The sequence below is a fragment of the Gossypium raimondii genome, chromosome 12 (assembly GCF_025698545.1).
Source record: "Gossypium raimondii isolate GPD5lz chromosome 12, ASM2569854v1, whole genome shotgun sequence".
Taxonomy (NCBI): domain Eukaryota; kingdom Viridiplantae; phylum Streptophyta; class Magnoliopsida; order Malvales; family Malvaceae; genus Gossypium; species Gossypium raimondii.
This window is the reverse complement of record NC_068576.1, coordinates 31,899,117-31,914,299: the sequence shown is the minus strand read 5'-3', so window position 1 is coordinate 31,914,299 and position 15,183 is coordinate 31,899,117. Positions and strand designations below refer to the sequence as shown.

General features: G+C 35.3%; 1 protein-coding gene across 2 annotated transcripts; it reads left to right on the top strand.

The window, feature by feature from the left end:
- The first annotated feature begins 11,865 nt into the window (after window positions 1–11,865).
- On the top strand, window positions 11,866–13,065 carry LOC105763693 (FCS-Like Zinc finger 5). 2 transcript variants are annotated; one of them, XM_012582009.2, is made up of 2 exons: window positions 11,866–12,391; window positions 12,505–13,065. In XM_012582009.2, exons 1-2 carry the CDS (start codon window positions 12,054–12,056, stop codon window positions 12,545–12,547), a joined length of 381 nt encoding a protein of 126 aa, XP_012437463.2. In that variant the 5' UTR covers window positions 11,866–12,053; the 3' UTR covers window positions 12,548–13,065. The 2 variants fall into 2 exon arrangements, with proteins under 2 accessions (XP_012437463.2, XP_012437462.2); XM_012582008.2 differs by having other exon boundaries at window positions 11,868–12,391; window positions 12,557–13,065.
- Window positions 13,066–15,183: the final 2,118 nt, after the last annotated feature.

Below are 15,183 nucleotides of genomic sequence, written 5' to 3'. Positions count from 1 at the left end.
ACTAACCACACACATCTTATTATGAGATCCACCCAGGTAGAAGCAAAGCCCAATTTTTTCATGACTCCCTCCACAAAATGCAACTCACTTCAGTCATAGGTTTTGCTCATATTGAGTTCCAAAGTGAACGAACCCATACAACACCCTCGTCGTCACTGAAAAGAATGAAGCATCTCAAAAGCCACAATCCCGTTATTGATAATTAGTCAACCTGGCAGAAAGGTACTCTACATTTTGTCAATATAATGAGGCATGATGAGTTGTAGTCTGTTCACGACCACCTTCAAAATAATCTTGTACAACACATTACACAAACTAATGGGATGAAAATGAGTCATATTAGAGGGATCGTCCCTCTTCGGGATTAGGACAATATTAGTGTGATTTAAAGTAGACAACAACCTTGCTTCATTCAACAAATCCAAACTGAACTGAAAGACATCCAAACCAATGATATGCTAATACGTTTGATAAATAAAGTCGAAATCGTCCCCTCCAGGTGCTTTTTTTGGACTCATATCTTTAAGGGCATTAACAACCTCTTCCTTAAAAGGCTTACATAAAAATGCATTCATACCCTCAGTCATAGTTGGATGAATATTGGACAGAATATGGTCCAGGTTTGGTCGTTCATGAGTAGAAAACAACTCAAAATAATACTGACACGCAACCATACAAATTTCCTCATCGCCTACCACAACCGCACCCTCTCAAGTTTCCATCTTGATAATCTATTTGAATTTGTTTCGATGTGTGGCAAAACATTAGGAAAAAATAGTGTTCTGATCGCCATTATGAAGCCAACTAGCCTGTGCCCACTGTTTCCAGTACTGTTCACCCTTATCATTTTCCAGATTCAGTTGCATCTTAGAAATGATCAACTCTTCAATTGTCTCATCAATCAGAACGTTTATGCTTAGTTTTTCAATCTTTCGTTAGAGTTGAAGACATGCCCATCTCATCAAGCCCTAACTCACCAAAGACAACCGTGTTCGAACATCACCATATGCCTGTTGGAAAAATCCCAATTTGAAAATAGTTTTCTTGCATAGCAAAAAATTAAAATTTTAAAAATCGACCCAATTTGTGATATTTATAGCAATGAAATGTAATCGAATTCATACCTGTGTTTTCGGCTTAGCGGATATTCGTTGTTACCAACTTTCAACCAAACAATATTCTCTGCTATTCCCGTACCATGAACTGCTTCGAGTGTGGGCTCGAACCAATTGAATCAAAACAAGGAACTAGAAAAAGTTTTCTTTCCTACTGGGGTGAAAGCGAAAATTCTTTCTTCTTAATAAAAACTGGTAGAATTTTTATTCTAAAAAATATATGTAAAATTTGAGAATAAATTCTCTCTATTTTCTGGTAAAATAACAATCTCTAAAAATTGTGTTAATAGCTCTGCTGGTGCCATCTACTTATAGGAAGAGAAGGTAGAACCCTTGTTGAGTTTCAGTGGTTTATTTTAAACAGAAAAACAACATCCTACTTAGACTAGGACTAGGGTGGCCAGCACACCCTAGTATTCCAACTATGGTTGTCGTCCCCTTCATGTCCAGGCCTCCAAACATGTCTTCAACCTATTTAGAATCACTTTAGCTGACTTATAAATCTCTAGTTGCTTATGTAAAGTGTTGGTCACACTTGCCAACATATAGCAACGAACTATCTCATCAGACTCTTCCCAACGTTTTCGAGCCTCAACTTGAGTGGCCGAAGGGCACTTAGTATCAAGAATTGTTTTAAGTTTCTCATAGCTCAGGACAATTATTAGGTTCCTTTTCCATTCCTTATATTTGTTTTCGTTCAATTTTGTTTTCAGTGAGTATGTTCAATAAGGGAGTTGGTGTCATATTGAAACTTAAAATAAAACATTCATATACTAATATATTTGTATTAAGAAAATGTTTAAAAATATTTTGTAACATTACGATATGCATTAAGATGATGCATGCATCCTACATTAAACCTTGAAAACATTTGTAAGTCGTTGCAACAATAATTCTCACACCCATTGAATCAAGCCACCGTGGGACGATCATGATCAACTAATAAAAACATGGATTTCCATCCAATTAGTACATAAACCTAATTCCTAATGCATTCACACGTACTAATAATCGTGTAACATTTGACCATGATTCTAACTTAAGTAGAGCTCTATGGGGAGTTACATAATTAGAAGATCTTGGGTGTATAACCATCAACTCAACGCCTACCATATCATGCACCACAAATGAGTCATTGTGGGACAATGTCACCGAGTAACATGCTTTGACTAGTTTTCCTTTTTTGAAGATTTCTTAACCTATCGCATGATAATGCCTACTACAAGGGCTAGTCAAATTATAATTTGATCACAAGAGAATTATTCTTACCTTGAGAAAATCTCTTCAGTGAAATCGATATAGCAATCCTACCGTGGGGTAGTGCACTTGCCATGCCATCACAGGAGACCATTGATGTAGGCTGTAGGTTTTGTTTAGGGACCTTCTCCCGCTCAATATTTTAAAAAACATTCAAGGTTTTTATAATTTTTGGTTTCAATCATGTACGATCAATATATGCATGACAAGTACATATGACATTCTTTCTTAAACTATATGGCATACTTATCTCATATATGCATGACATGCTATGGCAATTTTATAATATTCACATTCAATTATTCACAAGAGTCAATCAAACAATTTTGATTCTCCACATTTTTTCTTTTAAGGGAAAAATCGAAAAAATGAATGTGAAATGAACACCAGGTAGGTTCCTAGAAAAGGGAGGTGAGTCATATTTCACCACTTAAAAACCAAGTTTTTCATTGCCAGATCCAATCCTAGACATGCACATTCTTATTACCACACTTCACATAGTAACCAAATAACCTAAAGAAGTGAATGGAACAATACAATACATGTATTTTCTTATTACCACACTTTTTATCTTTAATAGATCAACTGTAGACCATCTCATATATATCACAATTATATCATAAATAATTATTAAACAGATATATAAAGAGATGGGTAATAACATAAAATTGTTAGCCAAGGTTTTCATGGTTCTATTGAAAAGAAAATAAATGAAAAACTGGAAAAAAAACTTACATAATTTTTCGCCACATGGCATCCCTTGTGTCTTCAGCTGTCATTGCTCCATCTACTCCTCGCCATGGACTCTTTTTTCAAAAAATTATATTTATGTCCTCTATCTGTTTATGGCTCACAAGAATTCTATAAATAAAAATTAATCCTACGTAGAGATGATAGTCCACGGTCTATTTGCTAAGAACACAATCTTGGCAAATATATATAATATTGTAATCATTCACGTACATTCTCCTAAACATGTGAATAATTTCAAGAATACCATATATTATCAAATATTAATCAAATAAGATTAAAAGAGAGATTCGGTCTCAGTTTACACCATAAATATATCACAGTCTGGCTCTAATGCTAATCGTTGGAAAAATCCTAATTTGAAAACGATTTTCTTGTATAGCAAAAAATAAAATTTTGAAAATCGACCTGATTTTTGATATTTATATCAATAGACCTTAACTGAATTCGTACATGTGTTTTTGGCTTGGCGGACGTTTGTTGTTCCCTACTTTCAACCAAATGATCTTCTTAGCTATTCTTGTACCACGGACTACTTCGAGTGTATGCTCAAACCAATTGAACCGAAACACAGAACTAGAAAAAGTTCTCTCCTATTGGGGTGAAAATAAAAATTCTCTCTTCTTAATAGAAACCGGTAGAATTGTTATTTCGAAAAAATAAATGTAAATGCTGAGAATAAATTCTCTCTAATTTTTTTGGTAAAATAACAATCTCTCAAAATTGTGTTAATAGCTCTACTAGTGCCATCTATTTATAGGAAGAGAAGGTAGAACCCCTGTTGAGTTGCAGTGGTTTATTTCAAATAGAAAAACAACATTCGACCCAGAATAGGACTAGGGTGGACGGCACACCCTAGTATTCTTACTACGGTTGCCGCCCTCTTCATGTCCATGGTGGTTTTTGGGACTTTTTGACCCAATACTCAGTAATGTGATCCAACCCAATTTAGTTTATTTATTTCCTAAAATAAAATTTAATATTTATATATAAAACAATTTTCTCATCCCTATTTTACCATAGTAAAATTTTGACGATTTTACCCCTAATAAAATTTTGACGATTTTGCCCTCGATAAAATATCGAGAAAATATGCTCAATATTTCACAATTCAACATGTTCACTATCACCAAATGGTTTATTTTCATTTTCAGACTTTAAAACAGTCCAAAAATATAAACTCATTCTTCAGATCATTTTTTAAGTAATCCATATAGGATTGCAAATTGATCATTTCCATTTCCATTTTTGGAAACCTACATTCATTTCCAAATGATTTGATTTCTCAATTTCAGAGAAAACCATAATCATTCCTAAATGTTTCACATTTCTCTTTTCCTATTCATTCCATTCATTTGTATTCAAACACACAATTCATTTTTGGTTTCAACAAGTTAGTGGAGAGACCAATTGGACATATGTAGTTGAGGGTCAAATGAGTTATAACTAAGTTTCGACTTTTCTCCTATTAATTATAAACTCATTTAGCCATGAAATCATTCCATTATAGTATTTTGATTAAGCTCTCCCCAACGACATGCCATTACGAAAGCAACTACTCAGTGTTCGTCTAATAACCTTACCATAATTGTGTTACCCTCATAGGATATCTTTGGTCTCCTTGGGATGATATCCATTCTCCCAATATGATTCTATTTTATCTTATGGTAACCATTACATCTTCCTTCATGAAAAGTCAATTACTATCAAATAGTGATCAAGTCATCCATCACAAAGACGGGCCACTTGCGGTCACGTTTACTTTTCATTAACCATGTAATGCCAATGAGAGAATATCATTTACCCATGTTTTGGGCTATTAATTATAGTGTTGTGAATGACGCTACGTACTATAAAAGTCGTACACCTAACATACTAGCTTTCGGTTCATTATCTATTTGAACTCAAACTTTTACTTACATCAAAGTGTACAAGTCACGTATATATAGTCCACCATCCACTCAGGATTTAGGCATGTCATACTATGGACATAAGAAGTGAATAAATCCATAAATGGATTTAGGATCTATTCTGCTTGGGTCTTGTCTGATGTACTGTTAGTCCAGTCAGTCACATCTATGTCTTTATCTTTTGGGAGTCATCCGCACCGATGCCCAATATAAGGCATCTCCCCAGTTGGACTTTTATAGACGATATATTAGTATATTAATTAGTTTGCACATTTCCTATTAGTCTAAGGACATGTTTAGGTTCATATACTAATACAAGTTGTATTTTCGTACTACGATCAGACCAAATAATATCAATTAGTATTAGTTAAATATTTAGACAACCAATAAGCAACATTTGCTTCAATTTTCTTTCTGTGCAAAAACCATGTGAGGACAATTATACAAAGTATATTAATGTAATCAATATGTTCGAAAAAATTAGTGTACTTGGATGAAAATACTACTCTTAAAGCACCAAATCCAACACTGCCTCCATCCAAACCCGTTGCACTTCCGCCTCACAAGAGGCATCCATCACCCAAGTGGACTCAAAATGAAAACATGGAGGATGCAACGCTAATAGATTCTTGTCATAACTTAAGTTCAGAAGCAACGAACAATGACCCGAAATTGTGTGAACCCAATACAAGACCTTTGCATTCAGAAATAGTTCATGCCAACCCGTATTAGCCAAACTGCGATCCAACCTTTCCCAAATATTATGTGCACAGACTGACCTCACTCCCAAGTGTACCACTTTCCTTTGAAACCCAAATCAAAAAGATCACAATCCTGATGAACAGTACGGAAAGCCTCCATACAACATTCATCTTTCAACCGGTCTCCCTATTTCTCATAGGAAAAGAGAATCTCATTAAAATCACTCATCACAAACCAAAGAGTTTGATCCCTATCCGATAGACCTCGTAACAACTCCCAAGACAACGAACGGTTAATTTTTTCTAGATAACCATAGAAACTCATGAATCTTCAAGAGTGACCATTAGTACATCTTCAATCAAAACATCAATATGATTTACTGAAAAGGAACACAGAATAACAAGACATTCTACTAACATCCAAACCATGGGTGTATCCTTAACTTCGTCGAACTTTCTCCATCAATGAATTATGTATTTTTGTTTCCATCAGAAATACTATAGTGGGGTTTGTCTCCCTTAGTATGTGCCGAAGGTATCGAATTTCCTGGGGATTCCCTAAACCTCGGACATTCCAACTAAGGATTTTCATAGTGCCTGATTGCCTTGCTAGACAGGGCTAGCCGATGAATGAAAATCTTGAACAGTATCCTACTAAATCGATGTTATCATCGGATCTAGTATCATTAAAACTAAAGAAAATCGTGAAGTATATAGTTGTTTTTTTCCCCAATCTTCATGGGAAAAATGTTCCACTGTTGTAGTAGTAGTAACAACCCTAGACTCTCTAAATGACCCGTCCCATCCAAATTTATCCCCGGGATTGCACCTTCCTAGTCATGAATACCCACATCTTTGAAAAAGCCTTAAACTTCTGCTTGACCAATCGGACCCTCATGTGCCTTATACTTGTCTCTCTTGTCCGGCCATGTGACATCTTTCTCGTCTTTGAGCCAAAAAGTAGACGCCGCCATTGCCCTTTTCGACAAAGCCTTTAACAACATATCCCACTCAAAAGGGATCACCTTCTTCCTATACACTCTTCAAATGGGGCAAGAACCTTCAACATGGCCTAGTCACCTACATAGAAAATAGAACACTAATAGCCTCTCGTATTGGAATCTGGTATAAACAAACTGATTATTTGGGAGGGCAATCTTCTTCTGTCATTTCAATGGCATTTGAATATCTATCCTAGTCTGAAGTTCCAAATTGTAACACCCCTTAGCCCATCAGGAAGACATGGCTTATAACAATCAGCCAAACAAATCGCCCAACGGGTCGAGGCGTTATTGATAGACAAAAATCCTTTGACTTAATTTAAATATTTGAGAAATCAGTTGTAAGGATTCTCTTTTTAGTTAAAGACCAGTATTCTTGGCTTATTTAGTAATGCATCCTTAAAAAAAAGTAATAGGAATTAATAAAGGTAATCTTTAAACCATACATTGCCATATATGGCGAATACACTTGATAGAATAGAGCAAGTTTGTAAACTGCAAATCAAGGAGTTTTGGCATACACATGTATAATAAGGGGCAGTTCCGCTTTACGACAAAACAATACGGTTGTGGGGTAAAAACAAAAGTTAAGTACAAAATGTATTTATACACCATCCGCCAACTAGCCATGCATAATACAAAATAGATAAGTGGCTCACTTGCAAACGCAGTTCTACCGTAGCCCCTATCTACTGATATTCTTCTACTACTCAAAAGCATGAAAAAGAAAAGTAACAGAGTAAGTTCAATTGAACTTAGTGAGTTCCAAATAGACACAGAATGATTATCAGGTTATCGATAGTAAACCCAAAAGTAAAGACAATTTTGAGACTCAGTCATACAGACATACCATGCCAAGCTGCCAGTATAGTTATTTGGCGATAACACTTCACCAATATAATGCATACAGTACCCCCGGCAGATACATACTACAAACTTATACATACTTCTCTAAATCATGTATGTTTACCTATGACCCAACATTGTACCAGCCTCGGACCCATATTTTAGAAATTAGAATCGTATATCAGTCATAATAATTTTAATATTCATATTCCTTATTACATTGAACACATGTTCTCATGCAAGGTAAGCCCGTAATCTTCTAGTCCGATTTGCAATAAAGCTCTCCTACTAGAGGCATCACAAATAATACTTCTTTCCACATTTTCACATGTCACAGATAGTCTTGTACTGGGCTCGCACACAAGGTGGGTATTTTTACCTTGACCATGGTCATGTTCACACATACAACACTGACTTAATACATATACGTAATACATACCACATCGACCCATTTGCAGCAGAGACAACTTACCTTACACAACCATACATCATAGAGCTTCATAACTCAAAGGAAACAAAAAGGAACTCACTAGATACTTCAAGACAAAATCTACTCTACTGGTCATTTGCCTTGATTGCTCGAACCTTCATTAGCTTTTTGAGCTAAATAAGAAGCGGTCATAATTATCAAACCATTTATCTACTAAAATTAGATCATGCATGCACAAATGCTAAGACGTAAATTCCCTCGTCATCAACCTAAGGGTTTCCTAGAAATTACCAGCCAACCGGTACTTACCAATGGCGTTTTGACAAGCTTCTGCAAAACCTTCCTTATCTCCTCTAGCAAAGATAACTAAAAAAAAAGTTGAAGCTGTATGGAAGAACACAAAGAAAACAAAGGTGAAACATATCGGCTGCAGGCATCCTTTTATAGCACATATATCGAAAAATAAGCTTAGTGAGAAGGTCAGAAATCCCAATACCGCCCTTGAAATTTGAGACTAAGCTTGCCTAACAAGATTTGAAATATAATCTTTTACCAAACATGACTACTACCACTAACCAGAGTGGTAACACATTACTTGTACACTTGAGCAACCAACTAAACAAGTCATTCAACTACCTAAACATATTAAGCTGTCATCTACAATATCTAATTCAATTCCAACTAGGTCTCAACTAAATTCTAACGATATTCACTAAGCTATTGTTTCCACGTAAAACAATCCTATTGTTAACAAGTTTCCCCGAAATGTCTAGGGTTGGCAGATTGTCAAACAAAAGAGTTCGCCAAACCTTAAAGTTCGCCAAATGACGAATTCCAACAAGGCATCCCTAAAAGGGTGTACAGTCGAATTCACGCAATACGCCAACAAACATTTTAACAAATAATACGCTAGTCTAACCATTTTACTACCCTTGGCTTATTCAATTATATGTCAATAGCATAATAGTATGATCTGTGCTAGGCGAGCTGTTACACAAATAGCCACCAACTCCGATGTTGATAGGTTTGGCATCATAGTCAATATAAGTCCCAAGAAAGGCCCCAGATTGTTTTATCATTCCCTCCGACATCAAACCCGGTGAAAGATCATGGACCTGAATCCAATAGTCCACAAAATGAAGTGGAACACGTAAGGGATCCTCCCCCAATTGCAGTCGATGGTACACCAAAAGATGGTTGTTAAATGTCCAAGGATCGCCATCCATGACTCTTTCGATGTCAAATTCATAGTAAAATCGGAAGAGATAACACTTTTTGCCCAATTAAGAAATTGTAATCCCACCATATGGATGTCATAGATTTGCAACAGTCGTTCGCATGGCTTGTAATTGGATAATGTTGGCTGTCAAAAAACTCCCTACAAAGTAGAGACTGTTTCCACCTTCTTCTTCCCCTTTGCATGAAGTGATCTACCAAGCATCCTCCTCACCACCGTCCAACGACAAAGCCGCTAAGTCAGCCTCCTTAACTCCCTCCAACCCACTCCAATCAGACAAAAAAACAAAACGACGAGATCAAAGAAAAGAAACACCGTCGCAAACAGTTGGGAAACTAAACGAACGTGCAAAAGAGCAGACTAAACATGTTCTATATATAGACTTAAATCAATTTTTAATTATTTAATGGTGTAAGAAAAAGAAAGGATAGAAAGTTGCGTCGAAAACAAAAAGAGATAAAAGAGAAGCATTTTTTGGGTTGCCATATTTTTACATAAAAGAAAACATTGTTTTTAGATATTCTAAATTTAGAGACTTAAATGTTACTTTTACGTGTAAGTTTTTAACATAAATGTCCTTTACATATACTCTCCGCTTTACATTAATGTTTTTAACGTTTAATTTCCGTATTTTCATATCTAATTAATACTGTTAACTACCAATTCACTGCTATATTCAATATCGTTTTTCTCGACCAATATGATCCTAAAACAAACATTATCCTATTGATCATAATTAAATACAACTTTGAAATAATTTATATTTCATTTTAATTTTAATAAAATATTCTTATTTTTAATATTATTATTCGGCCCATGGCACATGTATGCGAACTATTTTTATATAAAATAGATTTACATTACATCACATCACATGGTTTCTAGTAGCCATTTTGATGCTGGTAACATTTATATAAGGTACCTTCAAAAGAATGGTAAAATTACATCACAATAAATCTGATTTGAAGATCACAAAATATATTACAAACTTTGACATTACATAAACCTTAACAATATAAATAAAATTATTAAGTGCAATGCTGCTCGTCTTGTGCGTAATAAAATATATAAAATTGAGGATTGAGAATTAATCCCAAATTAACGATGTCAAATTATAATACAACGAAATACTTTGAGGAGGTACTCTGACCCTTAAAAGAGAATTATTATCTAAACCCTTTGCTAAATTTGATACCCTCAATACTAGTAAAGAAAAGCACCCACCTAAACATATTAAGAGTTGCTGATATTACTAATGAACATTTTCATTATTTCTAAACTTAACATTGAAATGATTCTAGTGCTAAAAACTAAATGCTCAACTAATACCTTCATCGAAAGGTAGTCTTTGATCTGTCACATTCTTTCCTGCTCTATATGACATGCTTTACCATATATGCATGGAATGCTTGCAAGTGCATATGATCTCTCCACTGAAATTTACTCTCGAGCCCCTAACCCTGATATTGATCTTTGGAGAGTCATCTGAAAATTTAAGATCCCTCATAAATAGAATTTTTTCTTTAGAAATGTGGCCATAATGCAATTCCCACTAATACCTTCCTCCAAGCTAGAAACCTTTTTCTAGAAGATGCTTGCCCCCTTTGCACAAATTCATTAGAGGAGACCTCTCATCTCTTTAAAGATTGTCTCATAACGAGAAATCTTTGGGCAACTCTACAGTCTGTTGTTCGATTTGGATCCACGTGGCTTCCTTGCTGGAAGCATTCGCTCACCGCTAACCTGTCTTCTAAGCTTTGGACCAAAAGACTGAAACTTCCTTAGAATACATTGTTCGCTTTCGCCTTTATATAGAAATCTGGTTGACTAGAAATGCACCTGTCTTTGGTAATTACGAACGTAAGGAGTTGTTTGTCCAAAGAGTCCTCTCCATCCCCATTGATCCGTAGAATTCCCTTACCCTTTTTTATCCTAGTTTCCTGGAAGCCACCTAAGAGAGGATTTTATAAACTCAATACGGATGGGTCTTCTTTGGGAGATCCAAGCAAACACAGGAGCTGGAGCCTTTATACGCGATCATCATGGGAACTGGATCATTGTCTCTTACCGTCCCATTCCTACTGCAACTAGCATTGAAGCTGAACTTTGGGCCCTTAGCTTAGATAACCCTGAGATTGAAGTTGATGCTACCTCTGTTATACATCTCTTATCTAATGTTAATGTTGCTAACTTCTTTCTTGCTCCTTAATTGATGATTGCAAGATGCTCTGCCTATCTTTGATTGCTAGTTCGTTGAAGCATATTTTTCAAGAAAAAAACCAATGTGGAGATGCCTTAGCTCATTTAGGGAGCAGTTTTCAACCCCCGACTTGCTTCGATATTTTTAATTTTCCTAGATTGTTTAATACTTGTATTAATCCTCCTATTAGTTTGAATCACCTTCTATTGGCTGATAAGAAAGGGTGTACTATATATTGAGCTTGACTCTTATTTCTTATTTCTCTAATAATATTATATGTTTCCTTTTTCGACAAAAAAAAAATATCTTATCATTTATACAAGTAAAAATAAAAAATATATGAAATTTAATAAATATGAAATATTATAATTACAATTATATAATCGAAGATGTGGAGAAAACATGAATGATACTGGAATAGTTGGTTTAGGTGAGGTGGACTTCAAACAACGGCCCAGATTCTGTATCCCCTCTCCTCCCATCTCCTTTATTTTGTCTCTTGGTTCCTCATCTTTCCTTTCATTTCCACTCCCTATCTCTCTTTCTTTGAATACATCAGTAGAGAGAAAGAGCAAAATTCACCCCCTCCCCGAAACATATAACGGTATGTTGCTTGGTAAACGCACACGCCATCCGATCAAAAGGACCGCAAGCATGACGGGGATCACGGTGGATGTCCTCTCAAACGTTGAGGATATTGTCCAACAATCATTTATATCCCATGATCCTCCCGGCCCTCCAAACCACCCTTTCCATGATTTCCCCAAACCCAACTTCGCTTACGATCAACATCCCTTGGCCATGGTGTCGCCCAGAAACCCCGGTGGTGTTGGAAGTTCAGGTTTTACTACTAACCATGTTCTTGATAGCTCTGCTCCGTTTTTACGCTCTTGTTGCCTCTGTAAACGCCGCTTAGCTCCTGGTCGTGACATATATATGTATAGGTAATCTCTCTCTCTCTCTCTCTCTCTCTTAGCTTCTATAATGCTTTTTTTTTCTTTCAAGAAAATCCTGTTTGAAGTCTAGTTTGACTCTTTCTCAACTATTTTTTACCCAGTTCCATTCTTTTACCCAATCATACTGGGTTGAATATAATATAAAAATTGCAGGGGGGATACACCGTTTTGTAGTCTAGAGTGCAGGGAACAGCAGATGAAGCAGGACGAAAGAAGAGAAAAATGGGACACTGTAGCTTCAAACAAAGAAGGTCGCCATGCATAGCATACCCATACCCCAAAGCCATATGCTTCAACTAAAATCGACCAAACTGGCAACTGCCCCATGCTTCAGCTTGGAACATTATAAATCAGCTCTCAAGTGTAAGTAATCTCAAGTAGAAGAGCCTAAATCCAAACCCATCCCAAAATAAGAACAGTGAAAACCAATCCTCTTTCGTCATCGATTAATCTGCTCGCCTCCAATATTGGAACCCACTCATGTTTCACAGTATTATAGAAAAAAGATTGATGACGATGATGGTGATGACAACAATATTATGGGTGTGCTGTAATATTATATAAAAAGAAGAAACAAGTAAATAATGGTTGCTGTTGTATTATAACTATGTGGATGCTGATGCGAATGAATCTGAGCTTGAGATCAGCATTTATGATTCCAATTTCAGTTCCATTTTTAATTTATCTCTAACATCTTCAAGCTTTTTCTGTCTTCATTTTTATGGCTAATTCCCATTTTATCTAGGTGAATATGTTAAAATTTTAAACAACCGATTAAATTGATTGAAATATGTATTAAAAATCAACGGTTCAAATGTGACGTCTGTCCCTATATTTGTATAAAAATTTAAATTTGGTCTCTATATTTTAAAAATTAAAATTAAATCCTCCTATTTTTTCAATTTAAAAATTATAATCCAATCATTATTATTTTTGATAACTTTTGTCACCATTTTTATTTTAATTTATTTATTTATTATCAATCATATGTTATATCGTAAGGGACAGTTTAATCAAAGTTTTAAGTTAACAAATTTAAATAAAAATATTTGTAATTTTAATGATCAAACTAAAATTTTAAATTTTAAGTATAGTAATTTAATCTCACATTTTAACTAATATCAATTCAAAAATAACCCGTTGAGCGGATTTTTCGGTTTCTTAGTGATGTTATTAGTCCATTGTGGTCATGACTCATAACTGCCTTCACTTTATATTCAACCAATCAATTATTGATGTAAAAATATTTTTGATGCACCATTGAGTCGCATTAGGAATACTGAATTTCATAAATAGATTAAATTTTAAATATAGTATAAATTTTTAAGCAAAAAAATAGTATAATTATATATTTAAAACTAGTACTAATGTTTACAATTGTTTTTTAATCTCATCTCGTGGACTTTTCCCAAAAGAAAACACCTTTAAAGGTTTTCCCCACCATCGTGTCAATCTTCACTTCTATTCTAAGCATCAATAATTTGCAACATAATATAAAAATTAACATCTAATCTAATCATATAATATATATTATAAGGTTCAATATCTCAATTGACATGGACAAATTACTTAATTGACATATGGACAACTTATTTTTCCCACATGGACAACTTTATATTTTTCTTGATTTTTAATGAGAATATTATAATTTCAAAATAATATATTTTAAAATTTTATCATATTCAAGATAATGGTTAGACATCTTTGTTGAAGCAATAAAGCAACATTTTACAAACCGAAATAAAAAAATAAAATAACCAAATAAAATACAAATCTATTATTAAAAAGAAAACATCAAAAGAAAAGCATAAATTTCAGATGCACTTGAGCTTTCCTCATCTAAAACCCAGAATTTCAAGAAATAGAAAGTTTCAAAATTCACCTCTATCCACATCCGTTGCTAATTGCAGACGGTGGCAGAAGCATTCGACAGTAAACAAGCTAATGGTAAGCACCTTGTCAGTTGAGATCCATTCCAATCTTCCATCTCCTGCCACCATTGCCCTCAAATCTGACCCATCCACCACATCACCTCCGTGGACACTTTTTGTCGTTCGTCTTCCACAAGAAGAGAAGGACTGGGTCCCCTTCGCTGACTAGCATCCTATCAAAGGGAATATCCTTGTACATGCAGCCTTTGTTTGAGTTGTCCCTCGTACAAATTGACAATTTCACATTGATATGTACAGAACTCTCTTGATACCTCACATCTCCTGTGACAAATGAATGATGAGAGACCCCGACTCCGACAAGATCCACCACCATTTGTTCACCCCCAATCTGCCATCGTTCTGCTCCAAGACGATAGCATCCAATCTGTGTCCACTCCTCGATCCAGTGGCAACATCCTTGGCGAATTGAAGTCCACCTAACCCACCATAGTGCTTAGTGACAAGGCTTCTCCTGTAACCCATCCCTTTGTCGTCCGACACTGCCCCTCGCCCGATGTCCTCCTCCCTCTCGTCGGAAGTGATATGACACTCGTCAACTACCCCACCCTCTATGGATAACCCCTAGCAAACTGGCACCATAACCACTCAACAAATCGTTGAACCCAAAAAACTAAACATAAACCCAAACTACAGTGCTATAGAAGCAGACAAAACCGTGCCATAAAATTAGACAAAAACTGATGGAAGAAAACTTGAAAGGAGAAACATTTATTTCTTGGAAGAAACAAATATGGAAAGAATTCTATAAGCAAAAGGTGATTAATGGCACCGACCAAAACGATTAGACTCGCCTCTACGGCGGTTAACTCCCCAACTTCATATCATAAT

Bases quoted from the DNA above. Each gene is read 5' to 3' on its own strand.
- LOC105763693 (XM_012582008.2), top strand. From the start codon at position 12,054: ATGTTGCTTGGTAAACGCACACGCCATCCGATCAAAAGGACCGCAAGC. The intron at 12,392-12,556 runs GTAATCTCTCTC...TAAAAATTGCAG, and splicing joins CGTGACATATATATGTATAG to GGGGGATACACCGTTTTGTA.